We start from the raw sequence: 22,312 nt of genomic DNA on the forward strand, positions 1-22,312 counted from the left end.
ATCTGAATGTGATCAAGATTAAAGAAATCAGCTGCAGGAAACCACAAAAGATGCAACTGTCATTTGGATTTACCTTGGCGGTTTGCTGATACCACCCTCCTGCTGCGGGAAGGGTGAGAGCCTTCCTCCAGCTCCCAGGGCCCGAGGCAGGGAACAGCAAACCCTTCCGACGAGCAGCACACCTTTATTTGTCTGCCTCAGTGCTATCCCTTCCCTTCGCTGTCATCACCGACTGCCTGATAACAATAGGGATTAAAAAGGAAAAGGATTGCTGCATCCATCTACGTTTGGGGAAAATGAGGCACGGAAATATTAACCCTATCCTGCAACCTGTATACCACAGGGCCCTGTATTGATACCAAAGGCTACAAGAGTCAACTCAAGGGCATCCTTACCGCTTTGGTGCACTGGACGTCCTTCCCCAGCAGCCAGTTGAGCTCCAGGTTGCCCTCGCCCTGGTAGCAGGACTGCAGGCGGTCCTTGATCTGGGCGTTGATGGTGCGGATGGGGAAGACGCAGAGCGCGGAGTCGTCTGGTGGTTGATGGTACTGCTTCTGTCCCTTGGAGAAAATGGCAAAGAGGACGTCCTCCTGGGCCGTGATGTTGAGGGCCCTGGCCAGCACGTCTCCCGGCTTCGAAAGGTAGGCTGCCTGCAGCAGGCGGTACTCCGTGTCCCCCTTGACGCAGCCGAAGGGCAGGGAGACGTAGGAGTGGAATTTGGGGTCGTCCTTGCAGAGGCGGACGATGCGAGACGTGTAGAAGAGGTCGCTGGCAGAGTTGATGGAGACGCCCTCTGGGGTCTCCGGCTGGACAGTCAAAAAATACACAAAATTGCCACTGGCGAAGCCGTAGATGTAGAAGATGTCAAAGTGCGACACGAGGGCCAAGGTGTCTGAGGGGATTTTAATGAGGGATGAGACAAAGTCACTGTGGAGCTCATAATCCAACATCGCTGACGACTCCGGGTCCCGGGGAAGCTTTCGGCTGGAGAGGGTGGGGAAATAATCCTGCTTCCCGTCCACCGCCGTGCCGATGAAGAGCTTCCCGTCCTCGCCCTCTGAGCGCACGATCACGCCGTACATGGTGCCCGTCTTGTTGACGCTGGAGAGGTAGTGCTCCTTCTTGTGCGAGGGCTCCACCAGGATGAAGAGGTCGTCCAGGCGCAGCAGCTTGCAGACCCCCTGGTAGAGGCTGCCGCAGGCCAGCAGCCGGTTCTCGGAGTAGTCGATGATCAGCAGCTTGTTGACGTTGTTGGTGAGCGTCAGGATCTCGCTGCATGGCTGCACGATGAGGGGCGGGTAGCAGGATTTGTTGTCCTCCTCGGGGCCGGTTTTGTGCGCCACCAAAATGGTCAGGTTACCCGACAGCTTGTAAACCCTGTTGATGGCTCCCACGTAGACGGCTCCGGTCCCTTGGTGCACGGTCAGGTGGTTGAAAGTCCAGTCCCGGTTCTCCGAGTGGAAAGTGCTGAACAAGGCGCTGCCGGACGCGTTTCGGGACAGCGACGCCAGGAAGAGACAGAGCAAAGCCACCGACCAGCCATCGGAGTCCGGTACCCGAGGCCAGATCTTCCTCTGATCCATCCTGGGAAAGGCAAAGCTCGTGCTCCCCGCGCGTGTCCTGTGCCCCAGCAACGTCCCTCACATGGTTCTAGGGGAGAGAAGCAAAGCAGACAGAGCAGGGGATTAGACCCAGCGTGCCTGCAGATAAAATTCAAAGAAGGCTTTCTAATTACACAGGCCTTGAGATAAAGTGAGGACATCTCTAAGCCCAACAAGAATTAAGCAGGTCTCCTTACTTATTGGTAAACAGTTCAGGCCCGATGTTTTGCCACTTGGTTCAGGCTCTGCGTGTTAATTTGTGGCGTGGTTCGGCTGCTCCTGACGTGCTCTGCTCAGCCCCGGGAGGGGATCAGCAGCGTCAGCCCAAGACAAAGCCCGCAGTTCACACACCCAACCATCAATCTGCAATCTTGGCTAAAAGGATGTCTCCTGCAGGGTATGTTGTGGGAAGCAGCGGAGGAAATAAGAGGTGTTTTCTACCTTTAAATCCTCGATGACTTAATTTGAAAACCTGTGAAAGAAGTCTCATGCAGGCAAGCGCAGAGAGCACGCACACATCAAAGCCGTCAGGAACTCCTCCACCACTCCCCTCAGCAGTACCTGTGCAGGTGCTTTTCAGGCAGCAGCATTTCTCAGCCCTTACAAGGCACTGTGCTGCCAAAAAGCAGCTGATTTGGGGTGGAGGCACACAGTGGGTAGGTGAGATGCAAATGCAGCCAGCAGCACCGTGCGCAGGGGAGAAACGGCCGGTTTGGGAAGCTCGGACAAGTTCCCTGCTCTAATAAAACTTCCAGGAGATCATGAAAACCTGTGCAAAGCAGCCTGGACACTGTCCCGGAGATGCATGCCAAGCAAACTGTCCCTGTGCCCTTCCGAACAGCTCCATGGATAACCATCAGAAGGGTTTCCTCTGCATGACGTGGCCATTTGGGTGAGAATGTGAGGACAAGGTGAAGGAATAAGACTTGAGCTGGGTAACTCTGCCCACAACCTCTGTGGCAAAGAGGCCACAGAATGGAAGACATTATTATTATTATTTAATGGAAAGTGTCAAATTGGGGAAAACATTTTATATGGTCCTTAAATCCCCTTCCACCGCCACCACCCAAAATTATCACAGAGAACAACTCAGCAGTACCAGACGTGGTCTCAGGCAGAGGCAAGGAGACCGTGGGGTGAATCAGAAGAGGTAATGACCAAAGGATGCTTTAGAGCTCTTGCTGCCACAGGGAGAGCTACACGGGCACTTAAAGCAAGCTCTCCATCATGTTGGAAACATCTCATCCCCTTCTGTCTGCTCCAGACACTCAGGGAAGGGCACACAGCCAAGCGTTACCCCAGCATCACCCTTGTAGAAGCAGGACGGGGTCAGCAGAGCCCTGCCCTCCTTCAGCAGCTGATGCCCAGCCCCAACCCAGAGCCAACCAGCACCTTGGACCTTTCCCCACCACCAGCACGCAGCCACGGGTGCTGGGAGGGTGCCGGAGCCCGCTGGCCCCTGCCCCTTCCTGCCTGCCCGACAGCCGGGGCAGGACTCACGAGCCTGGAATTTCCTTAGGAAACGAGCGCCAGTCTCGGCTGCGAGAGGCATGTTTCCAGCAGAGCTCCTCGTCCACCCTTCCGGGCAGCGTGCACGCCGTGGCTGCTCAGCAAGACACCCAAAATCCTTCTGCCTGCTCTGCTCGGTTGGTTCCCGGCTCAGCCGCACGCTGCCTGCACCTCCCCGGGCTCCTGCAAACCTGCTGGAAGTGCAGCCAGCTGAGCACCCCGAAACACAGCAAGGAGACGGCTGGCAGAGCTGCTCAGTGCTCACTGGAGGTGGGCAGCTCACATCAGCCCCCAGAACATCCCTGCAGGGGGTCTGGGGACCTCTCCCAGCAGCAGGGACATCCCTGGCATCTCCCTGGGTGCCATCTCCAAACCTGCTGCTGGCCCTGACTTGGGCTCCCAGCTCAACCTCAGCCTTACTCATCACCACAGATGCATTCAACAACCTGGACCCAGAAAACTATCACAAAGTTCTCCTTTATCCCAGATTTTGCACTCTTCACGTGCTCCTGGCTGGGTGATCTCGGGATCTATCTCATCTTCTTTCGGGGACAGATGCTCTCCACCACCGCACAGCACCGCAGGGTCACACCAGCCCCGGGGAGATGCAGAGGACGAGCCACCTTCCCTCTTGGCCTCCACCATGGCTCTGCAAGCCAGGGGGAAGCTTCTATGGGGCCATACATGACTTAAAACGCAGCAAAACCTTAGAAGACAGGGGTCACATCTCCCTCACTCGCACCCCCCTGGCGCTGCACGCAGGAGGCTGCTCCCTCGCGCGCCCCACGTGCAGCTGTCGGGGCTGTCGGCAGCCTCCGCTTTGATTGATGCTGATCTCGGTTTTGGTATTTAAAATAATTCATGCTGCTGAAAACCTACACCGAGCTCGTAAGCGAGTGTCACCGAATGGCCGCTCTTTAGGCTTGTTAACGCCGGGAGCTGGAGCCGGGTGTTCCTGAGAGGTGACAAAGGAGCCCTGTCCCCGCGCTGCACGTTTCAGTGTCACTGACAAGACAGGGGAAGGAGCACGATAATGGGTTTCTCATTCTGCTCAGGGATACGTTTCCCCGGCTGCTTGCTTCTTATTTCCAGCTTCTTGATTTCTACCTCTGGCTGAAGCTGTGCCTGCCCCTGCCAGCTCCCACCCGAACCCATCCGTGGCGATAGTGGGGGTCCCGGGGTGGCACACAGTGACCGCTGCCCCGCGGCTTAGCCATCCCTGCTCTCCTTGCCAAGCTCCTGGGGGAGCACCCTGATGCTATTCTCTGCCCTGAGAAGCTTCCAGAAGGCCAACAAGCAAGCAGCTCCCGAGGCTCTGCTCAGAGGGCCGCTGGTGCCCGCAGCAGGGTCTGCAACCTCGCGCATCCTCGCCCTTGGGAACACGGCCAAGTGGCCAAGGCAGGGCTCTGGGGGAAAGGAGGAACTGGTTCTGGGACAGAGGGCACTGGGACTCAAGGGAAGCTCAGAAAGGAAAGGAAATTCTGTCCCGCTCGCACACGGCGCCTTGCAACAAGGGGGCAGCAGGATGGGAAGGAGAACCTGAAGAACCCGTGCTTACAAACATCGCTTGGAGATGACACAGCACGGCCCTGAACTGACAGCTCCCCTGCCCAAAGGAGCTGGACCGTGGGTGGCACAGGGCACGCCGGGGGACACGTGTGGCACAGAACGGGGTCGGGATGACACAGAGCACCAGAGGAAACCCGATGGCAGAGGTCGGGGACGGCAAAGCTGCAGGAGAGTTAAACACCAGGGAAAGGAGAGAGGAGGTGTTTTTAACTCTGGCTCTTAACACTATTGGGCCATTAATTTTTTTTTCCCCCCCTTTTTTTTTTTTTGGAAGCGAGTTTAAAATATGGCTTTAAAAGCAATCTGAAGCTATTAGTAACGCAAGGTAAAAGAGAGAGTAAATTCAGGGACACAATATAAACCCAAGCAGCTGAAAGGCCTCAATTAGGCTGAAAGGAGTTATCTGGTATTTAAATAATTATTAGATTGAAGGAATAATCACAGGTCTGAGCCGATTTTTTTCCCCCACTGTCATCCTAATGGAGACTATAATATTATTATTCAAATGCCCATGATTCTCATTGAGGGGGGAAGAAAAAAGGGCTCATTTAATCTCCATGCGACAGGGCTTCAGGAGGCACGATTAGTCATTTCTCTTATTTCAGCTGTCAGTCACTCACAGGCACCACAGTTTGTCATTAGTTGTGTTTTTATGCACATGGAAAAAAAAAAAAAAGAAAAAAAAAAAAAGAAAAAAGAAAAAAGGAAATTAAAGCCAAATAAAAAGGAAGAGAATCTCCCGTGGAAAATGACGGATCAAAGGAACAATTTTGATGTCATCAGTGCAGCAGCTGCCGTCTCTGCGTGGCACTGCTGTCTTCTCTCAGGGGCAGGGCTGCTCTCCTAGGCACTAATTCAGACACAAGCCCCCGGCCAGCTCCGTTCCCTCTGTCCCATTCCCATCCAGGTCTCTGCTCCTCGTCGCCCGATGCCGTTGCCATCCCCACGAGGGTCCCTAAGTGGCACCTGGCAGCACCCCGCTGTCCCCTGCCTGGCCACACAAGCAGCCTCAGAGATGCTGGAGGCGTTTCCCCAGCTCTGTGCTCGTTTGGTGCCAAGCCTCACAGTGAGCCAGTGCCCACCCCATGTCCCAGCCCCCCCAAATGTCTCCTGCACACCCTAAAACTCAGCGTGCACCCCCGGGGTGAGGTGGCTTTGGGGAGCTGTCTCACAGAACGGAGCCTCGTGAGAAATGGCTGGGCTGGCAGCGGGGGGAGAAGAGGCTGTGATTATTTTCTAAGCTGGAGGTGGATTCTGCCCATTCTGCTTTTTATAGCCCTGTAAGATTCATTGCTGTGAGGCCAGGAGTGGGGCAGCGGGCTGGCTCGCTCCCCTGACCTCCTCTGCAGGTCAGCAGCCTGCCAGAAACCCCCCAGAATTATAGGAAGGGTCACCGAAAGGGCAGGCTGCACTGTATAAACTGCAAACACAAGAGCAAACCCTTTGGAACAACCTCACCCCTGCACCAGCCTGATCCTTCCTCCTCACATTGACTCCATGCAGTATCTGCCACCCAAAACGAGCGAGAAAAAGCAGAGATTTGTCCTCTTTGTGGAAGTGAGAACACTCTGCTTCCCTCCTGGAGCTGATCAGAAGTTTTCCTATGAAATATCTCCAGCCATTAGAGCCGTTGCAGTGATTTATCGCCTTCGAAGACGTGATTTTCAGGACATTTGTCAGCCGCGGAGGAAGACCTCACAATAATTAATAGGGCTTTGTTGTGTTTTAATTAGACAACAGATCTGAGCCAAACTGCCTGATCTGAGCATCGAGTGCTGGGAAGTTCCCAGCTCAAACCTGGGGTTTGGTCCCAGCCCTGCCTGCTCGGTTCTTAGCACCCGGGGGAGTCCCCGCTGCTGAGCCCTGGCCCAAGAGCCCTGCCCGGTGTGAAGTAATCTACATCTTCCTAACATAAAGCAATGACCAGGACTCCCAGCACCTTTTATTTATTTTTAGGCTTTTGCTTTAACTAAAAGCAGGCTGCAAATCACCAGCGAGGTGCCTGGCAGCCCTGGCAAGGGCTGGTTGGTGGCAGGGGCACCGCTGCCAGCCCGCGGGTGCTTCACCCACTGCGGGTGCAATGCACACGTGTCCGGAGAGGAGAGGTGTCACCACAGCAATGCTTGGCTCTGTGCTTCCATCCTGAAAACCCTCCTGACCCAGGATGAGAAAAAGCATTTTTACACCTGATTTTGTGGGAAAACAAGCCCCCTGCCTCGTTTCTGCAGCCAACAACACAGAAGCTGCAAGCCCCAGCCTCATCCACAGTGTCCCTTGGTAAGAGAAGGCAAAGCAGGAGTTACCGACCCACAGGGACAGCAAACACCAAGCCGTTCCCAAAGGATGCCGTGCACACCAAGCCCTTGGGTTTCAGACAGCAGCCACCTTCCTGCCCCCCACCCTTGCTTTGCTGCCCGCCCGCTCCCCAGCCCCTGAGTGTTGGACGGGCTCACCAGATTTCTGAGAACGAGTTAAGAGGGCAAAACACAGCATTGTGAGCATTGCTTCCTCCAGTCCCGGGACAAGGAAGAGGAGGGGAAGAGCGAAACTCAGCCACCAGAAGGCATTTCCCTGATAACAAACACGATCGCGTGAATTATGCACAAAATTCGCTCATATTGTCCAGCCTCTGGACGTTGTTTACACAAGGCATACCGGATAAGCAACCTCTTCCCCCAGTCTCCCTTTTGAGCACACAGATCCCAACAGGCCTGGGGTGAAAAGAAACAGAGAAACCCCGGAGAGCCCCGCTGCAAGCCCCAGCGCTGCAACCGCCCCGCGGACAGCTGAGCACCCTCACCGGGGCTCCCGGTGACCCCGGCTTCCTCCCAGGCTTGCTGAACAGACCTCAAAAGGCACGGTCCTCTTAGCACAAGCAAACTTGCAAACTGGGGCTGAAGCTTTTCTATGAGAGGCTCTCACGTTCAATCAAAGGAAATGCTCTGAAATCAAAGGGGAGTTACCAGACGTAAACCGCTGTGGCGAAGGATGTGCGAGGGGCTGGTTTAGTGCCTCGTGCCTCCCCTCTGCGCCCGCGTTCATAAATGCTCTGAGCAGAGACTGTTCAGCGGGGCAGAGCTTCTCTCCCCTGATAACGGCGACAAGCAAGCGCAGGCACAGCTATCTCTGACCGCAAGGATGCTCGAAAAGCCCCGCGGCACAGCAAGGTGGCGTTGGCGTAAGGCTGACAAAATTGTCACCGTCTCCGAGGGAGCGAGTGAGCAACTCTGAAGCAGGACCACAGCTGCAGCCCCGGCACGGCGTACATCCAGCTGTGCATCGCAGCTGGGGACATTTAACCCGCCAGCCCCAAAAGACGACCAGCACAATCCTTAATCAGCCCAGGACACCTAGGTGGCAGAAATCAGACACCTCTCCTCGCCGCGCTGATACTTGACACCTGCTATCTCAGAAACTACAGCTGGCAGCTATCGAGCTTCGAGCATACCGCTGCGAAATAGCTTATAAATTACCTGGTGTCAATAGGGAAGGTGCTGGGAAAAGAGGGCTTTATTCTCCGTGCAGCCGCCGAGGACAGAACCGGGGCTGCCAACACCACCGCGCACCGGAGCAGCGCAGAACAGACGCCCGCTCTCCTGGCTGCCTTGAAGTATGACACGAAGGGAAATTTAACACTTCATATGTTTCACAGCTGGTTTATTCAAGTTTGGGGAAGTCTCACTTTCATCCAAAACCCGGGTAAATGGGTCAACGGCTTTGGATTGCAGTAAATCAAAGATGTGTGGCCAGAAAGCTGCGATTCCCTAATCCAGTCTTGTTGCAAGGAGCAGCTATAACTATCACTCAAGAGATCTTTCTCTAAACCATCGATAAAAACCTCCAAAAGCAGAGCCCACAGCTCCTCCAGGCAGTCTGTGTCAGTGCATCCCTCACAAAGTGCCTTTTCTAGTTTCTTACCCGGGTCCTGCTGGACCGAGGTGTATCCAGCCCCGTTTCACTGGCACATCTGAGCATTGTTCGCTTATTCCAGGACCTCATTACCAACAAAATACAATTTAACGGATGGTGACCTTGCTTGCAAGCAGATTAAATGATTAAATGATTTGCCCAAGGCTAGTCAAAAGGTCCCTGTGGCAAAGCTAGGAGTTTTATCTCCCGAGCCACAGCCCGGCACTCTCCCCAGGTGACGTCCAGCTGCAGTTTATTACAGGAGAATATTACAGCGCAGATCACAGAGCGGCCACCGAACTGGAGGAGGAAAAATAAGCAGCAGCTTCTCCTGGCCTCACTCCAAGTGCACCACAGGCAAGTGAAGAACCCCAGCTTCAAATTAAATGGGTCCCCAGCCACTCCATTAAACAGAAATCCTGAAACAGAAATCCTTTGGCTGTGCCAGCCCCGTACAGCGAGTGGTGTTCGTTATCCCCGATACTCCCCACGGCAGCCAGATGTATTTACACAGTAGCCACAGTGCTGTTACCTAAGTAAACCAGGAAATTGTACATTTGTTAAAATTAGGTTCTAAGATGCTGAATCCCCAACTGTGCAGCTATAGATTTCACTCAGCCAGCAGCACTGAAATTATTAAGAGCATGCAACTGCCTGCGTGCACATTCAGGCACGTTTCCCCATTGGAGAGGTGTTTACTGCTTATGATACCCAGCGCCACTCCAGACCGGGATCATCTTTTCAGATTATGAGCAGTAAGCACCAAGTGGAACCTACACAACCGCAGGCCACGTGCTGCCTGTCGCTGGGCCTCCCCTTACCCCGCCAGGAGGGTCGGCAGCCAGACATCGGGGGCACCGCCTTGGGCAGGATCCGCAGGGGTGGAGGGACACGGATGGACTGGCTCAGTTGGTGTGTGACCACCACAACCAGAGCCGAGGGGCACAGAGGGCTCGCTGCTGCACTCCAAATGGCAGCTGCCAGTCAAAACGCCAGCGTTGCCACTGCGGAACTGGCAGAAATCATCATCCAGACACCACCCCGCGGGATCACACGGATTTGGAAAGGCAGAATGCAACTGCAGAAGCCCTGAAGTTAACAACCAAACTGAAGCAGACAGGTTGATGCAGGAGAGAGCTGCACAGCACTGAAGAACCCTTCAGGGACCATTAACCAGCCCTCGTCAGGCCTGTCTCGGTGGAAGTACCTGCTATGAACTGCAATCAACACCAGCTTTATCAATGACATTAGGGAAGTGACTTTACCTCTCGAAGCCCCTGCTTGCCTACCCTTTCAAGTGCGCCACTGGGGTGCTTGATGCATTTTTGAAAGTGGCTTAAAATGCTTCAGGTTTCCCAGGATTCAGGCATCTCGCTTCCTCTCCAGGTGCTGCTGAACACAATGGGCAGCGACCACCACAGAGCCATGGGACACGGATTGGTCGCCAGCAGGTCCCCATGGGGCACCCATGGGTGCCCGTGGGGTGCTCAGCACGGCCAGCCTGATGTCCCCTGCCTCAAGCTCTGAGCTCCAGCCATGGAGCACAAAGCCTGGAGCTGCCTCAGCTCCTTCCCACCATCAGCTTGGGCTCCTCTCCTGCAGTCTGGATGTCAAAGTGCACCTGAGAACGTGGCTTCTTCCCACTCGTCTGCTCCGTGCTCCTCTGCCCTGCTTTTCATCTCACAGCTCTGGCAGATCACTGATTAATTCAAGCCTGTTTAATAACCCTTCTGTCTAGATGAAACAAGCTGTCTTGTTTCTTTATTTTTAACACTAACTCTTGTTTCTTCGCTAAGGATCTTTCTGTCATTTCTAAACTTCTCTCTCTCCAAGCAAGCTGATAACAGGACGGAGAAAGCATCTGCTTAGGCCCACATCTGCCATCAGCCACAAGCTCCAGCACAGGGGCCAGACACCTCAATGGATAGGAGGTTCCAAAAGCCTGCTCTTGTCCCGTGAAATGATTAAAATTTCTCTCTGCTTTGCTGTAGCAAATCCCTGCATGGCTCCAGACCAGGACAAACACCAGGGACCGGCTCCAGACCATGCAGGGGAGAGGGAAGGAGGCCGGGAGGAGCGGCAGAACTGGGGCAGAGCGTGGATCCCTGTGCCTCTCCACCCCACTGTGGGCAGAAAGCAACCTTTGGAGATCCTGAGAGCCCTCACCCTGCCTGCAGCCCCCTGGCCGTGCCCCCAGTGCAGCAATCGATTCGCGATGGCCGGGCGGGCGCGGGGCCCTGCAGCTGCTCTGCCGCCGAGAGAGGCCCCACAGCCCCCGTCCTCCTCCCAGCCTTCACCTGCTCTCCCTGCTGTCCTCATGCAGAGGGTTTTGTGCCTCGACCAGTTCTCCTCCCACCTCTGTCCCATCCCATCCCGCCTGCGGGACCGGCCCCAAGTGACCCACAGGGACCCCGCTGCCGATGGGGCCGAGCTGGAGCGGCTCAGCTGTCTCCTGCCTCTCTGAATTTCAAAGCTGCACTTGTCTGTAGAGCAACTGAGTCATTTCCTTCCTATATCCAGACTATCGGACCAGATCCAGCAGTGGCCGGAAAACAATAAATCCTTCAAGGACTTGTAAGGCCATATTTCACAGGAATGCAGCAGGCCCGCCTGCTGCGAGAGCTCCTCGCACACCCTCGGATCCAACGCTCCTCATCTCGCCCCGTCCCCGTCCCACCTCCCAGGGCAGCCCCCACGCTCCCTGAGCATCATCCGGGGGCTAAGAACCGGTAACGAAATTTCCTCCATCCCAGCTTTCAGCTGGTTCAGTTTGCGTGTGTCTCCTTTACAACCACAAACTGGCCGTCCAGATCCACTAAACTTCTGTCAAAATTTTGTCAGGATCACTGGGGACGAGAACAAGGCAAAACTAAGTGATTTCAGCTCTTTGTGGCCTGAGAGCTGCAAAACTTCCACTGAAACAAGGTTCAGATGCTTTGTCAAAAAAACCTCTGTGCTTGAAGCTGAATTTCCATGCAGCTCTGAGGGAAAATTGGTGCATTTTCCAGGAGCAATCAGAGCTGCCTCCATCGCCTTTTTGGAGGCCAGAAACAAAACCCAACTGACTCGCCTGAAGATTTATAGCACCATTAATCAAATGAGCCCAAATACATGGGGAAAAACTAAGTGATAAGGAAATTAATATTATATCCTCCTCAGAAACAAGATGGCTCGTGCAGATAATACGGCAATGTGTGGTGCTTGCAATGGAAATTTTGTACAAGTCTGCAAGGAAGCGAACGGTTAAAAGCCACAGCGCTGGATTCACACTCAGGAGTGAAACCTCTGCCTGCAGAACAGCCCAATCCCACCCAAATTCTGCCTCCTGAAGTTAAGCCTCCCAGTGACCCAGTGCTCTGGGCAAAGTTAATTTTCTCAAACAAGTTACACAACGCCCTTGGAAGTCCTTTAAAGAGCCTCTGTTTTTGTTTGTTTCCGAAAATTCGTTCTAGGGCTTCCCGGCTCAGCCCGAGACAAGCTGTGGCTGCCTCCAAGTCAGGCGAATTATGGGGTGGAAGCGAGGGACCAGCCCTGCCCCTGTCACACAGCTCAGGCCCTGAAAGGCCCCGTTACGCAAGCACTTGTCCCGGCACCTTATTACACACCAGTGGACAAGCAACGGGGCTCCTGCCTCTTTCTTCCAGTGAACTCTGAGTGCTTGCCCGTGCTCCTCGGTTGCTATGAGACTTGAAAAACTGTCTAAACCTGCGGCCACCACGGGCCCTCGGCACAATTCCTGCCCTGCAAGGCCCCTCGCCTGCCAGGGAGAGCACAGCGGAGCTCCGAGCTGCTTCTGCGATGAGCTCCTTGCTGACTGCAGACAGCTTCACGACAGCCCGGAGACAAAGCCTGGGACCAAACTTTTGCTGCTGCCCCAGACCTCAGCCAAAAGGATGATTTAATGCAGGCGTTTTTCATCTGGCCCGTAGAGCTTCTGTAAAGCAACAGGCGATGCCTCCGCAATGTTGGGCTGATTCAGGAGGAGAGGGGCAGGCCCCAAAGGTCAGTTTTTAGAAAGTTCAAGGGCAAACAGAAGCACTTTCCGTGTCAAGGGGGACTTTGTGAAGCTCACACTCCCTGCTAGCAGGCAGCAAGCTTTGCTCAGCGTCTGGAGTACAAGTATGTGAGCAGCAGCTTTGGAGAACAGTTAATACACAAGCAGTTGACTCAGAATAACAAAAAAACACCATTACCACCAAAAAAAAAATAAATGAAAGAGGTGCTCTCCTCTAGCAGCCTGGCCTCAATAAGCAGCTTTGCCTTTCCTGCTGACCTGCAGCTCCCAGAGCTGAGGGCTGAACTGAGGGAGGTATTTGGGCACCTCCGTTCCTACCTGTGCCCTCCCCTCAGCACCAGCAGTTAATAAACTGAAGGCAGCAGAATTAAAGCTCGGGGGGCTGCAGCAGCACAGGTGAAGTTTGCATCCATGTGCACTAACCAGTGCTTCTCCGTGCCTGGGTGGATAATTTTGATAACGTGGCTGCGTAGTGTATCCATAGTCACTTCTCACTGAAACCCACAATAGCCGAGATGCGTGGAGTGCGCAGTGATGCCGAGATGTCCCCGAATCACACACAATACTTAGCAATAGGTAAGACCTGACGTAACGCCTGTGAGATGGCAAATCCTTCGGATAGGAATAATTTAGCTGGTTAGGAAACCTACAGCAGTGTTCCCTTTTCCTTCCCTGCCCCACCTCTTCACAATTCCGTTAAAAGTGAAGAGGAAATTCACATGTTTTTTTTTTTCTTTTCTTTTTTTTTTAATAAAACAACATTGCAGGCTGTGACATAAACCAGCAAAGACAGGAAATACGATCATGAGGGCAGTGCTCCATCCTCTACTCCTGTCACTGCGACTTTTTGGGTACTTGGCAAATGAATGAGCAAAGGAGACAGCCTGCATGTTTTATGGAGTTGAACTGTAACATCCCTGTTCAGCAGCCAACTTACCATTTTCCTGCTCTGACATCAATAAATCTCCCCAGCCACAGGGAACAAAGATCTTAACATGAACTGGCTGCACACGAGCTCCTCATATTTGGCTACCTAGGCAAACCACCGGCACGCTGTGGTTTGTGGCGCTCGCTGCTGTTCCGTAATACTCACAAAGTGGGAAATTGCTCTTTTCGGTAACATGACTGGGGAAGTTTTAAGGCTGCTACTGACGCGCACACCTTCATTACAGCACTTGCTTTTCTGACAGGCAATTCCCAGAGGCTGGAGAATCCCAGCTTCCCACCGCTGGCAGACTGCGGCCTCCGTGGGGTTATGAAAGGAGCCTTGACAAGGCAACGTCTGAAAGCGCAGCGCTCAGGAAGCAAATAATACTTAGAGCAGGTTCTGAACTCTATCAAAACACTGGGGCTGAAAGGTGCTTTTTGGAAGCTTATTTTAAGGTGAACAGAGCAAAGCAGTGTTAAACGTGAGCAGGGAGGAAACCCCCAGCACACCTCCACGTGCTGCCGGGCTTCTGCTCCTCCCTTGCCAGCCGCCCGGTGCCGCGGGGCGATGCTGAGCCACAGCTTCCCTCCCGACCCCCAGTGCCCTGCGCCGCGCACGAGGCACTGCTCCCAGCCTTCCTTCATCGAGGACAGGGAACTGAAACAGAGGAAAAGCCGCTCATAAATCTCTCCGGGAGGCATTTGTTCCCAGCTAGCCGAGGCTGGAAATGCCACGAGGCGCCTGTCCCACGCTGAGCCAGCAGCCGGCGGAGGTCCCGCGCGCACCGCGGTGGCTCCGCTTCCTGCCCAGCCCGCGCGCCCGGAGCCAAGCGTTGCCCGAGAGCTTTCCTGTTTTCCCCACCGCCGCTCGGCGTCTGAGACACGGCACAGGGTGCTGCAAGCCGACCCCCCGTCGCTGCTGCTGAGTGAGTTAAAATTACTGTTTTTCTAATGCTGCTAACAGCCAGCCAGGAGCTGCAAGCAAAATAAGCCGTTTCCTTTAACCTTCCTGATAACGCACAGGGAACAGCCTCTGCACGGACTGTAACACCCCGTTCCAAGCATCACTTGACTGCTAGATAGCAAAGAGATAGTGAGCTCATCTGCACCGCAGCAAGCTTTGCCCTGCAGCCCCAAGGCTTCCCCCAGCACCCAGGGAAGCACTCAGGGCACTGCAGGAGGCAGGGGCTGGGCGCCTGTGCCAGCTCCTCTGGACATCCTCCTGCTAATCCCGGATTCTGCAGCTCTAACTGTTCCCACAAAGGCTTCTGCTAGCACAGAGACACCACAAAGCAGCTGCTCCCCTTGCTCCTGAGCGGCAGCAGTGGCCACAGCCCAGCCAGCAGCATAGGCACAGCGTTACGTGGCGCTCGCACCGACCCGGAGAGCTCACGCGTCCCAGAACAGCCTCCCCAGAGCCCAGGCAAAAGCAGATCCAACGCCACTTACCGCACTCAGAGGAGGCTCAGTGGCAGCCAGGAAGGAGGCTGCCCTTCCTCACCAGCTCCTGCCTCGGGGCTGAGCCCTCTCCCCAGCCGCACAGCCCCGGCTCAGCCCCCGGCTCCCTTAACGAGCACGGAGAGGAGCGGCAGCAGCAGGAGGCGGCGAGGTGAGAGGTCAGTGTAATATTTACTCAGACATCACCTTTCACTTTTATGAAGCGGGGAAATCGTGTCGGAGCAGGAAAAGGGCTGCAAGGGACATTCCAGCCTGGGAAGCCACCGTCACAATGAGGACAGCCCACAGCAGCCCAGGACAGCCAGGGCTGGGGGCTCCGCCAGACCCCCCTGAAACTGCACATGGCAGGGACAGGCTCCGGGCTGCTCAGCATCCCTGCCACTCATCACTGCCACAGGGGAGCCAAGGGGGTTGTCAGGGAGGCAGAGACCCCCTCCAGGTCCCCCGTGCTTTAGGATGTCAGCCCAGAGCCCATCGCACCACCAGCTTTAAGGAACCCACGGGAGATCGGGCACATGGCGCAGGGAACTACAACAGAAACGCGTGAGCTGGGAGGCAAAATTCCCCCAGCAGACCTCAGTTCCTTAGAAGAACCATCCCCTCTGCCAAGCAGCGAGATGCTTCCGAGCAGGCCAGTGTGCAGAGAGCTGTTAACACAGCCAGACACAGCACCAGCACCTCGGGGCAGGGCAGGATGGGTGCTGGGACAGGGAGCGGCCACTCTTGTCCCCACCGTGGGCACAGCACGGGCCCAGCTTGCAGGGCTCTCCCAGGCTATCACTCTGCCTCTTAAGATGATCTAGATTTTTTTTTATATAATGCGATTCTGATGCCTTTTATCTCCTGCTCTGAATGTAATTTTAGCCCAGGCAAAGCAGGATTAAACTTTCATAATATGATGCATTTATCTCGCTTTCGTTCACCCCATCACCACCTCCCAGCTCGATTTCACCCAAACAGAAGCAATGATTACAGCGAGAAACACGAGATGGGATCTATCAGATAGCAGAAGGGAGGGCACCTCTTTCCCAGCACCCCATCCCTGCCTGCCCCCTGCCACAGCAGCCCGGCTGCCAGCATCAGGCTGCCAGCATCACTCAGGCCCCTCTGAAATACACAGGTGGATCCTAATTTGGGCTCAAAACGCAGCAGAGAGTACACAGCTAGGGTGCATCACTGATATATGCTGCACCTGCGTGTTTGGGAAGCCTTTGTGTGCCTTCTCGGTGACCTCCTGCTCCAGCTGCACCCCAGCAGCTCCCAGCACCTACACTTGGACCAGAAGAGCCACGAGTTGTGCCGGGAAGCCACGAACCATGCCAATGAGCCAGGCTTTCCTGGACCAGGAGCAGGAAGAGCCAGCCTTCCTCAGCCAGGAATTTCTGGAGAGCACCAAACCCTTCCTGCCTCCCCCACGAGCGCTGTTTTCAGCCACCAGGTGCAGCAAAAGGAGGGGTCAGACCCGCAGCCACCTGCAGCTCCTGCGATCCCCCCTCCTAGCACCAGCCGCCAACGCGCAGCGGCGGCCACAGCTCTGCACAGCTCCACCAACTCCTTCTGCGTTTCTTTTTGCAGGGAGGCTCCGCTCTGGCTCCACCAGCCTGATCCGGAGGATCCCCTCTAGTGGGACGAGATGGAATTTCAAGCCCACCGCCCGCTGCCATCCGCTCCCAGAGCCCTCCGTGCCCCGGCTGGAGCCGCAGCCAGGGTGGGGGCACCAGGCCCGGGTGGTTCAGGCTCACAGCCCCTTTCCTCCCCAGCACCAGCACGCAGCCAGTGTTTGGATTTTAACCATGGAGAAAACAAACCCAAACGTGACCCCCCCGGGCAGCCGCCTCTGCCGCCCAAGGCCAGCCGCTGCCCTGCTTTTGTTCCCTTCTCTTTTCAGGGCCCAGGCGCTGGCTGCACCGCTCCTGCAGACAAAGGGCTCGTGGCCTCCACGCACCAAAGCGCCTCCGAGCCCCCGTGCCAGCACCCTCGGGGCTCTCAGCCCCGAGGCTGTGCACAGGACACCCTTGGCGATGGTCCTAAAGATGCATCGGATCCCACTGGGGTGTTGGTGGCTCAGGGCTTGGCAGCACCTTTGTCCCCCCCCCAGCCCTGGGTTCCCCCTGCCCTCCCCTCTTTTGGTGTGGCCGTGGCCTCCTAGCCAAGCTGGTTAAGAGATTAACACTCTAAAAACCACATTTACTCTAATTAGCCATGAAATCTTTGTAACTAAGTGAAAAAATGTTTCCCTTGAGGGATTTTTGTCCATTCATCACTGTTTGAATTGCCAGGGAGAGAGAGGAGAGAAAGAAGAGAAAAGAGGGGGAGAAGAGGGGAAGAAAACCTCAGATCTAATGAATTAACGGCGGAGTGCCCCGGGGGAGCAGCGGGCTCCTACAAAACACCTCAAAGGGGGCTTTTCACTGCTGGCCAAAGGGATGCTTCGGAATTATTTCAAGTTAGCAGACCGCAACACAACGCCCTGCGAGCCGGGCAGCCTGGCTGCAGGACCCGTGCCTCCCTTCCGTGGGGACGGACAGACGGACGCTGCGCGCACCGACAGCTGCGTGCCGCTGCCCTGGGGACAGCTGGGGGACAGGGCCCCCAGTTGTTGTCTTACTGGGGGGGGAAAAGCTTCACAAAGTTGTGGGGGTGAGAATCTCACCACGACTCGGGCCCATAAATATTTCAAATCGCTGGAATAAGAACAATTATATTCCTGCCAGCGCTTTTCTTGTGTATTTTAAATGTGTCACCGCCTTCCACTTTCTCCCCCGTTTGTGTTTCTCGTAACAGGCCCATGAAATAAAGATTAGCTGAATAATCAAGAGTGTTTAGAAATGTGAAGGGGCTCGTCTCAGGAGCACTGCGCACTCAGGTTCATTTTTTTTTTTTTTTTTCTCTCCTCTTTTTAAGGATGCCAAACCCCGGCGGGGGAGGACAGTTTGCACACACCAAGAGCCAGGCTGGAGCGGGAGCGCACGGTGCCGAGCGCGCGGGGACGAGGCGAGCAGAGCGCGCGCTTCCCCATCAAAAATGACAGCCTCGACACCAGGCGGAAGAGGGGGGCACTCTCCCCCATTACATATTTATTGTGCAAAGCTGCAGAGGGGCCAATTAAAACAGCTTGATCACTGCCACGTTCAGGCAGCCGCGGATGAGAAGCAGGAGGAGAAGCAGGTGTACGTTTTCCTGTTGCAGTTCCAGCTCAGCTCGCTCCTCTGAGAGCCGCTGAAAATCCCAGCTGAACAAAGGTGCTGCCGAGGCAGAAGCCAGCTCCTGCAGGAGGGCAGCACGCGGGCACCAAAAAGGCAGAACAGCTTTCCTCCTTCAGCCCTCCGCCCCCATACCCCACGCAGTTTCTCGGTGTTTGCTTTTGCTTTGTTTCCCATTTCATCTCTTCCTATAAGCTGCCTACCGCACGAGGCAGGCTGCACCCACATCTGCCCCAGCTTTCGGGCAATTGCTCCAAGACACGCTCCTGGCTCCAACATTTAGCTGCAACAGGAGTTCCTGAAGTAAGTTCTGGAAAGCCTGGGAGTGGTGGTTAACCGGGGCTCTCAGGAAGATGCTGCAAATCACACCTTTCCCTGAGACGCCACAGGGTCTGCACAGCAAACGGCTCCAAATGCCATTTCCATTTAGCTGTTTTGCAAGCCAATTTGTCACATACTAATGTAATTTGCTGAAGAGAGTTAAAGAGCACAGGGCAGTAGCAGTCACCTTTTTTTTTTTTTTCCTCCTCTCTCTCCAGACTCCCACATCCAGCCTGGATCTGCATTTTCACTTTTGCATCAAAGCCGAAATTCCCTTCTGTGAGAGGCGCAGGGAAGCTCAGGGTTAACACGAAGAGCAAGACGGAGTGATAAGAGCACCAGGAAAAGCTGTTTCCATCATACCAGTGGATTGTGTGCACATCTCATGCAGCATCTGTTACCTGTTTCTACCACCCAAACTTGTTACCAGCCGGGGGGGAGCCTCACAATTAATTACATCAAATAACAGTATAAAAACAATGAGAAGTGAACTGTGTTAGTCTTCTTGCAACAAGCACCACGGAGATGGTTGGGAAAGATGACTGGTTCCCTACATAAGCCATTTCACAACAGTTCTACATCCACAATGCCCATTCCTGGCGCCAAGTTTCTCAAGTCAAAGCTGTTTTATCTGGTTCCCTGCACCACCCCAAAACCACATTTAAGCTTTGAGGTCCTCAAAGTGACAACAAATGGCAAAAGGACAGCAATAAAGAAAAAAATATCACTTTTTCAAGGATCTAACACCTCTGTGTTAAAGGAAAAAAGCTAAACATCTGCTCAGAGGATGGCACAGATTCCTTCTGAGGCATCCATCTTTCAGCTGTAAAGTAGGTCATTTGATTTAACTTTTAGAAGCACCGTTATCAATGAGGCCATGCAGAGAAGGACAGCCAAGACCAGCTCCCTGAAGCCAGCTGAGATCTATTAAGCACGTTCAAGCCACCAGCGAAGTATCAAGTGCTCAGCAAATAGCGAGGAAACCCGAGCAGCAGCAGGTTTTTGTATCATGGTGCTCTGCAAACTTCACATTTTCTCACCTCCAAGCCAATATCTTGAACTGCAGGTCACAGACGTACAGGGTCTGCTGTTTTTTTTTTCCCCTCCACCACTTACTATTCGCGTCACTTAATATCAGACTATTGACTTTCTGATACCCCTTTGAACGCAGATTAACTGGACATCATTCACTTCACCTCCAGGAACGAGCGTGAATGGGAACAAAGCCTGTGCTGCCTGACCAGGCCAGGTTAAAGGGAGGTCAGGAGACGAGAGGACAAGTGGCATCTCCAGCCTCTGCTGCGAGCACACGCGCACAGCTCCGGGGCTGGAGAAGATGCGGACCACCGCACACAAGTCAGGATTTCCCTGAAGGGAGCCTGAACGCATTCATCTTCCTTCCCTCATTGCCTCTCGATAAAGGTCTTGCAAGGATTTGGGGAAGTTCTAAAAGGGTTTTCTTCTCCCCAGATTCAGGGGGTGCTTTCTAAGAAGCCCTCCTCGCCAGCAGGAGCTGTGCCGGGAGGAGCTCATCCCGCTGCCGCCTGCTCCAGAGCACGGCTGAGCGCTAACAAGTGCCGGCGGGATGCCGGGGGGGGGACCCGCACCGCTCGGAGAACGGACCGGGAAGGGAGCAGGGAAGGAAAGGGGCCGGGGGAGCTCCCCGGGCTTTCTGCAGCCCCCGCGGCCGCCGGTGGGCACCACCCGGGGGCTGCTGCTCCCGGCCCCGGCCGCTGCCGGCAGCGCTGGTTCCGCGGGGGCGCTGGGCTCGGCACGGCTCGGCTGGGCTTAGCACGGCTCAGCACGGCTCGGCTGGGCTAAGCAGGGCTCGGCACGGCTCAGCACGGCTCCTGCCACCCAGCAGCGCACCCCGCAGCGCCCGGGAGCGGCGAGCCCCAGCCTCCCCCCGCACCCTCCCGGGCAGCCGCACCCCGGGGTGCCCTCGGAGAAGCCCCGCACCCTGGGGTGCCCTCGGGGCAGGAGCCCCTCGCCAGCCTCGGCCACTCACCAGACCTCGCGGCTCCGCTGCCGCCCTCCTCCCGGGGCTCCCCGGCTCACGGCGGGCAGAGCCGCACGGCCCCGGCCCCCTCCACGGTGCAAATCCAGGGCCGGGCGCCCGCCTCCGCCGCTGCTCGTCCTCCTTCAGCCCCGCAGCCTCCCCGGGTGCGGCGCGGTTGTGCTCAGCCTCCGGTGCCTCGGCAGCCTCCGGAGCCTCCGCAGCCTCTGCCCGAGTGCGGCGGCGGCGGCGGCGAGCGCCGGCTCCCGGCCGCCCTCCCCAGCATCCGCCCGCCGCCCAGCCCGGGCGTGCTCCGAGCCCCCCCCGGCTCCCTCCGAGCCCCCCGCAGCCCCGCTCCGAGCCCCCCGCTCCGCTCCGCTCCCCGCCGCCGAGCCCCGAGCCCCGGCGCTCCCCGCCCGCCGCCGCCGCCGCCTCCCCCGCGCCGCCTCCGCTCCCCGCCTTAACCCTTCCTCCGCCGAGCTGCGGGGCTCGCCCCCTTCGTCCCCCCCCCTCCCGAGGCCAGGAGGAGCAGGAGAACGCGGTCCCCAGCTCACCTGAGCACCGCCGTCCTCCCCCCTCCTCTCTCCCCGCTCGCCAAAAGCCGTCCCCGTGCCCCGGTGCTGCTGGAACAAAGCCCCGAAGCCAGCTCGGGAACGGGCAGCTCCGGGGGGTGCCAGACCCCCGGGGGGGTTGAGCCTCCCCGGGCAGCACCGCACCTGGGGGGGGGATTAGGGGCTGCCCCCTCCTAGAGCCTGCCCGCCTGCTGCAGCCGAAGGGAACGGGAGCACCCAGAGCTCCCAAGCAGGGCGATCACCCCGGGGACCTCACTCCCACGGGGAGCCAGGTGGCACGGGAGCAAGTTTTAGGATGGCAACTGATGGAGGGAACCAAAGGCACGATGGAGTGCTGGGCTGCATTTCTTGTCATCCAGAATGCCTTTTACAATTTATTTCTGTGGCCCCACCACATCATCCCATGAGTGCTGCTGGGCACAGGGCCCTGTCCCCCCCTCTGCCTGGTGGGCCCCACTCCGTGAACTCCCCCAGGGGCTGCCCCAAACCCCCCGGGGGGTGCCGTGGGGCCCACCGGGTGCCCTCTGCTGGCACCTGGCACTGGAGGGACACGGAGGCAGAGAAATCCTCTGTGTGTGCTCCACATCCAGGTGCAGAGGAAGAGGGAGAAGTCAAGGGGCGAGTCTGAAGGAAGACAGCCCTTCAATCCCCCTTGCCTGCAGGAGCACTTTCAGGGGAGAAGCCCCAGCCTCTGCTAGTTTTGCTGTTTGACCCATGCACAGGGCTCCACAGCCTTTGCATGCTGCACAGCTCTGGTTCCTGCACCTTCCCTTTCAAGGGAATTTTTCCCCTCCTGGGAGGGCTGTAAACCAGGGCCTGCACTGCCCTGCTCCGGAGAGAAAATGGCACATTAGCTTGTGTGCGTTTCTCCCCATCTTTCCCCATCCTAATCACATTCAGTACCCTTCAGAAAAGGTTTTCCCTTCCAATACTGCCTGTATAACACTCAGTGGAGCATGAGCCTACCTCCCTACGTGGCACAGTCAAGAGCCCAGTCCTGTTCCTATGAGCAGGGTCCCCTTGACACTGCTGGGAGCTCTAGAGCAGGGCACTTTGACATCCTGATGAGAGCTGTAAGTTGAAGCTGTTTAGCTCAGGAGAGGGAACAGAAGACACTCAGTGGATGGCAGCATTGGTTCCTTAGCAAGCTTTTCTCTTTCACTACTCTGTCCCTAATACATTTACTGTGTCATGCATTCACAGCGAACGGTACTAAATCCTATTACAAATAC

General features: G+C 55.9%; 1 protein-coding gene across 1 annotated transcript in view; it reads right to left on the reverse strand.

The window, feature by feature from the left end:
• PLXNA2 (plexin A2) overlaps nucleotides 1-20,756 on the reverse strand; it is a 147,996-nt gene extending 127,240 nt beyond the window's left edge. The window contains exons 1-2 of the mRNA XM_082778346.1: nucleotides 20,521-20,756; nucleotides 396-1,650 (exon numbers count right to left, since the gene is read on the reverse strand). Of these exons, the coding sequence (XP_082634472.1) occupies nucleotides 396-1,583 (1,188 nt within the window). The 5' untranslated portion in view covers nucleotides 1,584-1,650; nucleotides 20,521-20,756. The remainder of the gene's footprint in view (nucleotides 1-395; nucleotides 1,651-20,520) is intronic.
• Nucleotides 20,757-22,312: the final 1,556 nt, after the last annotated feature.

This window comes from Aythya marila (genome assembly GCF_965140915.1).
Source record: "Aythya marila genome assembly, chromosome: 24".
NCBI lineage: Eukaryota > Metazoa > Chordata > Aves > Anseriformes > Anatidae > Aythya > Aythya marila.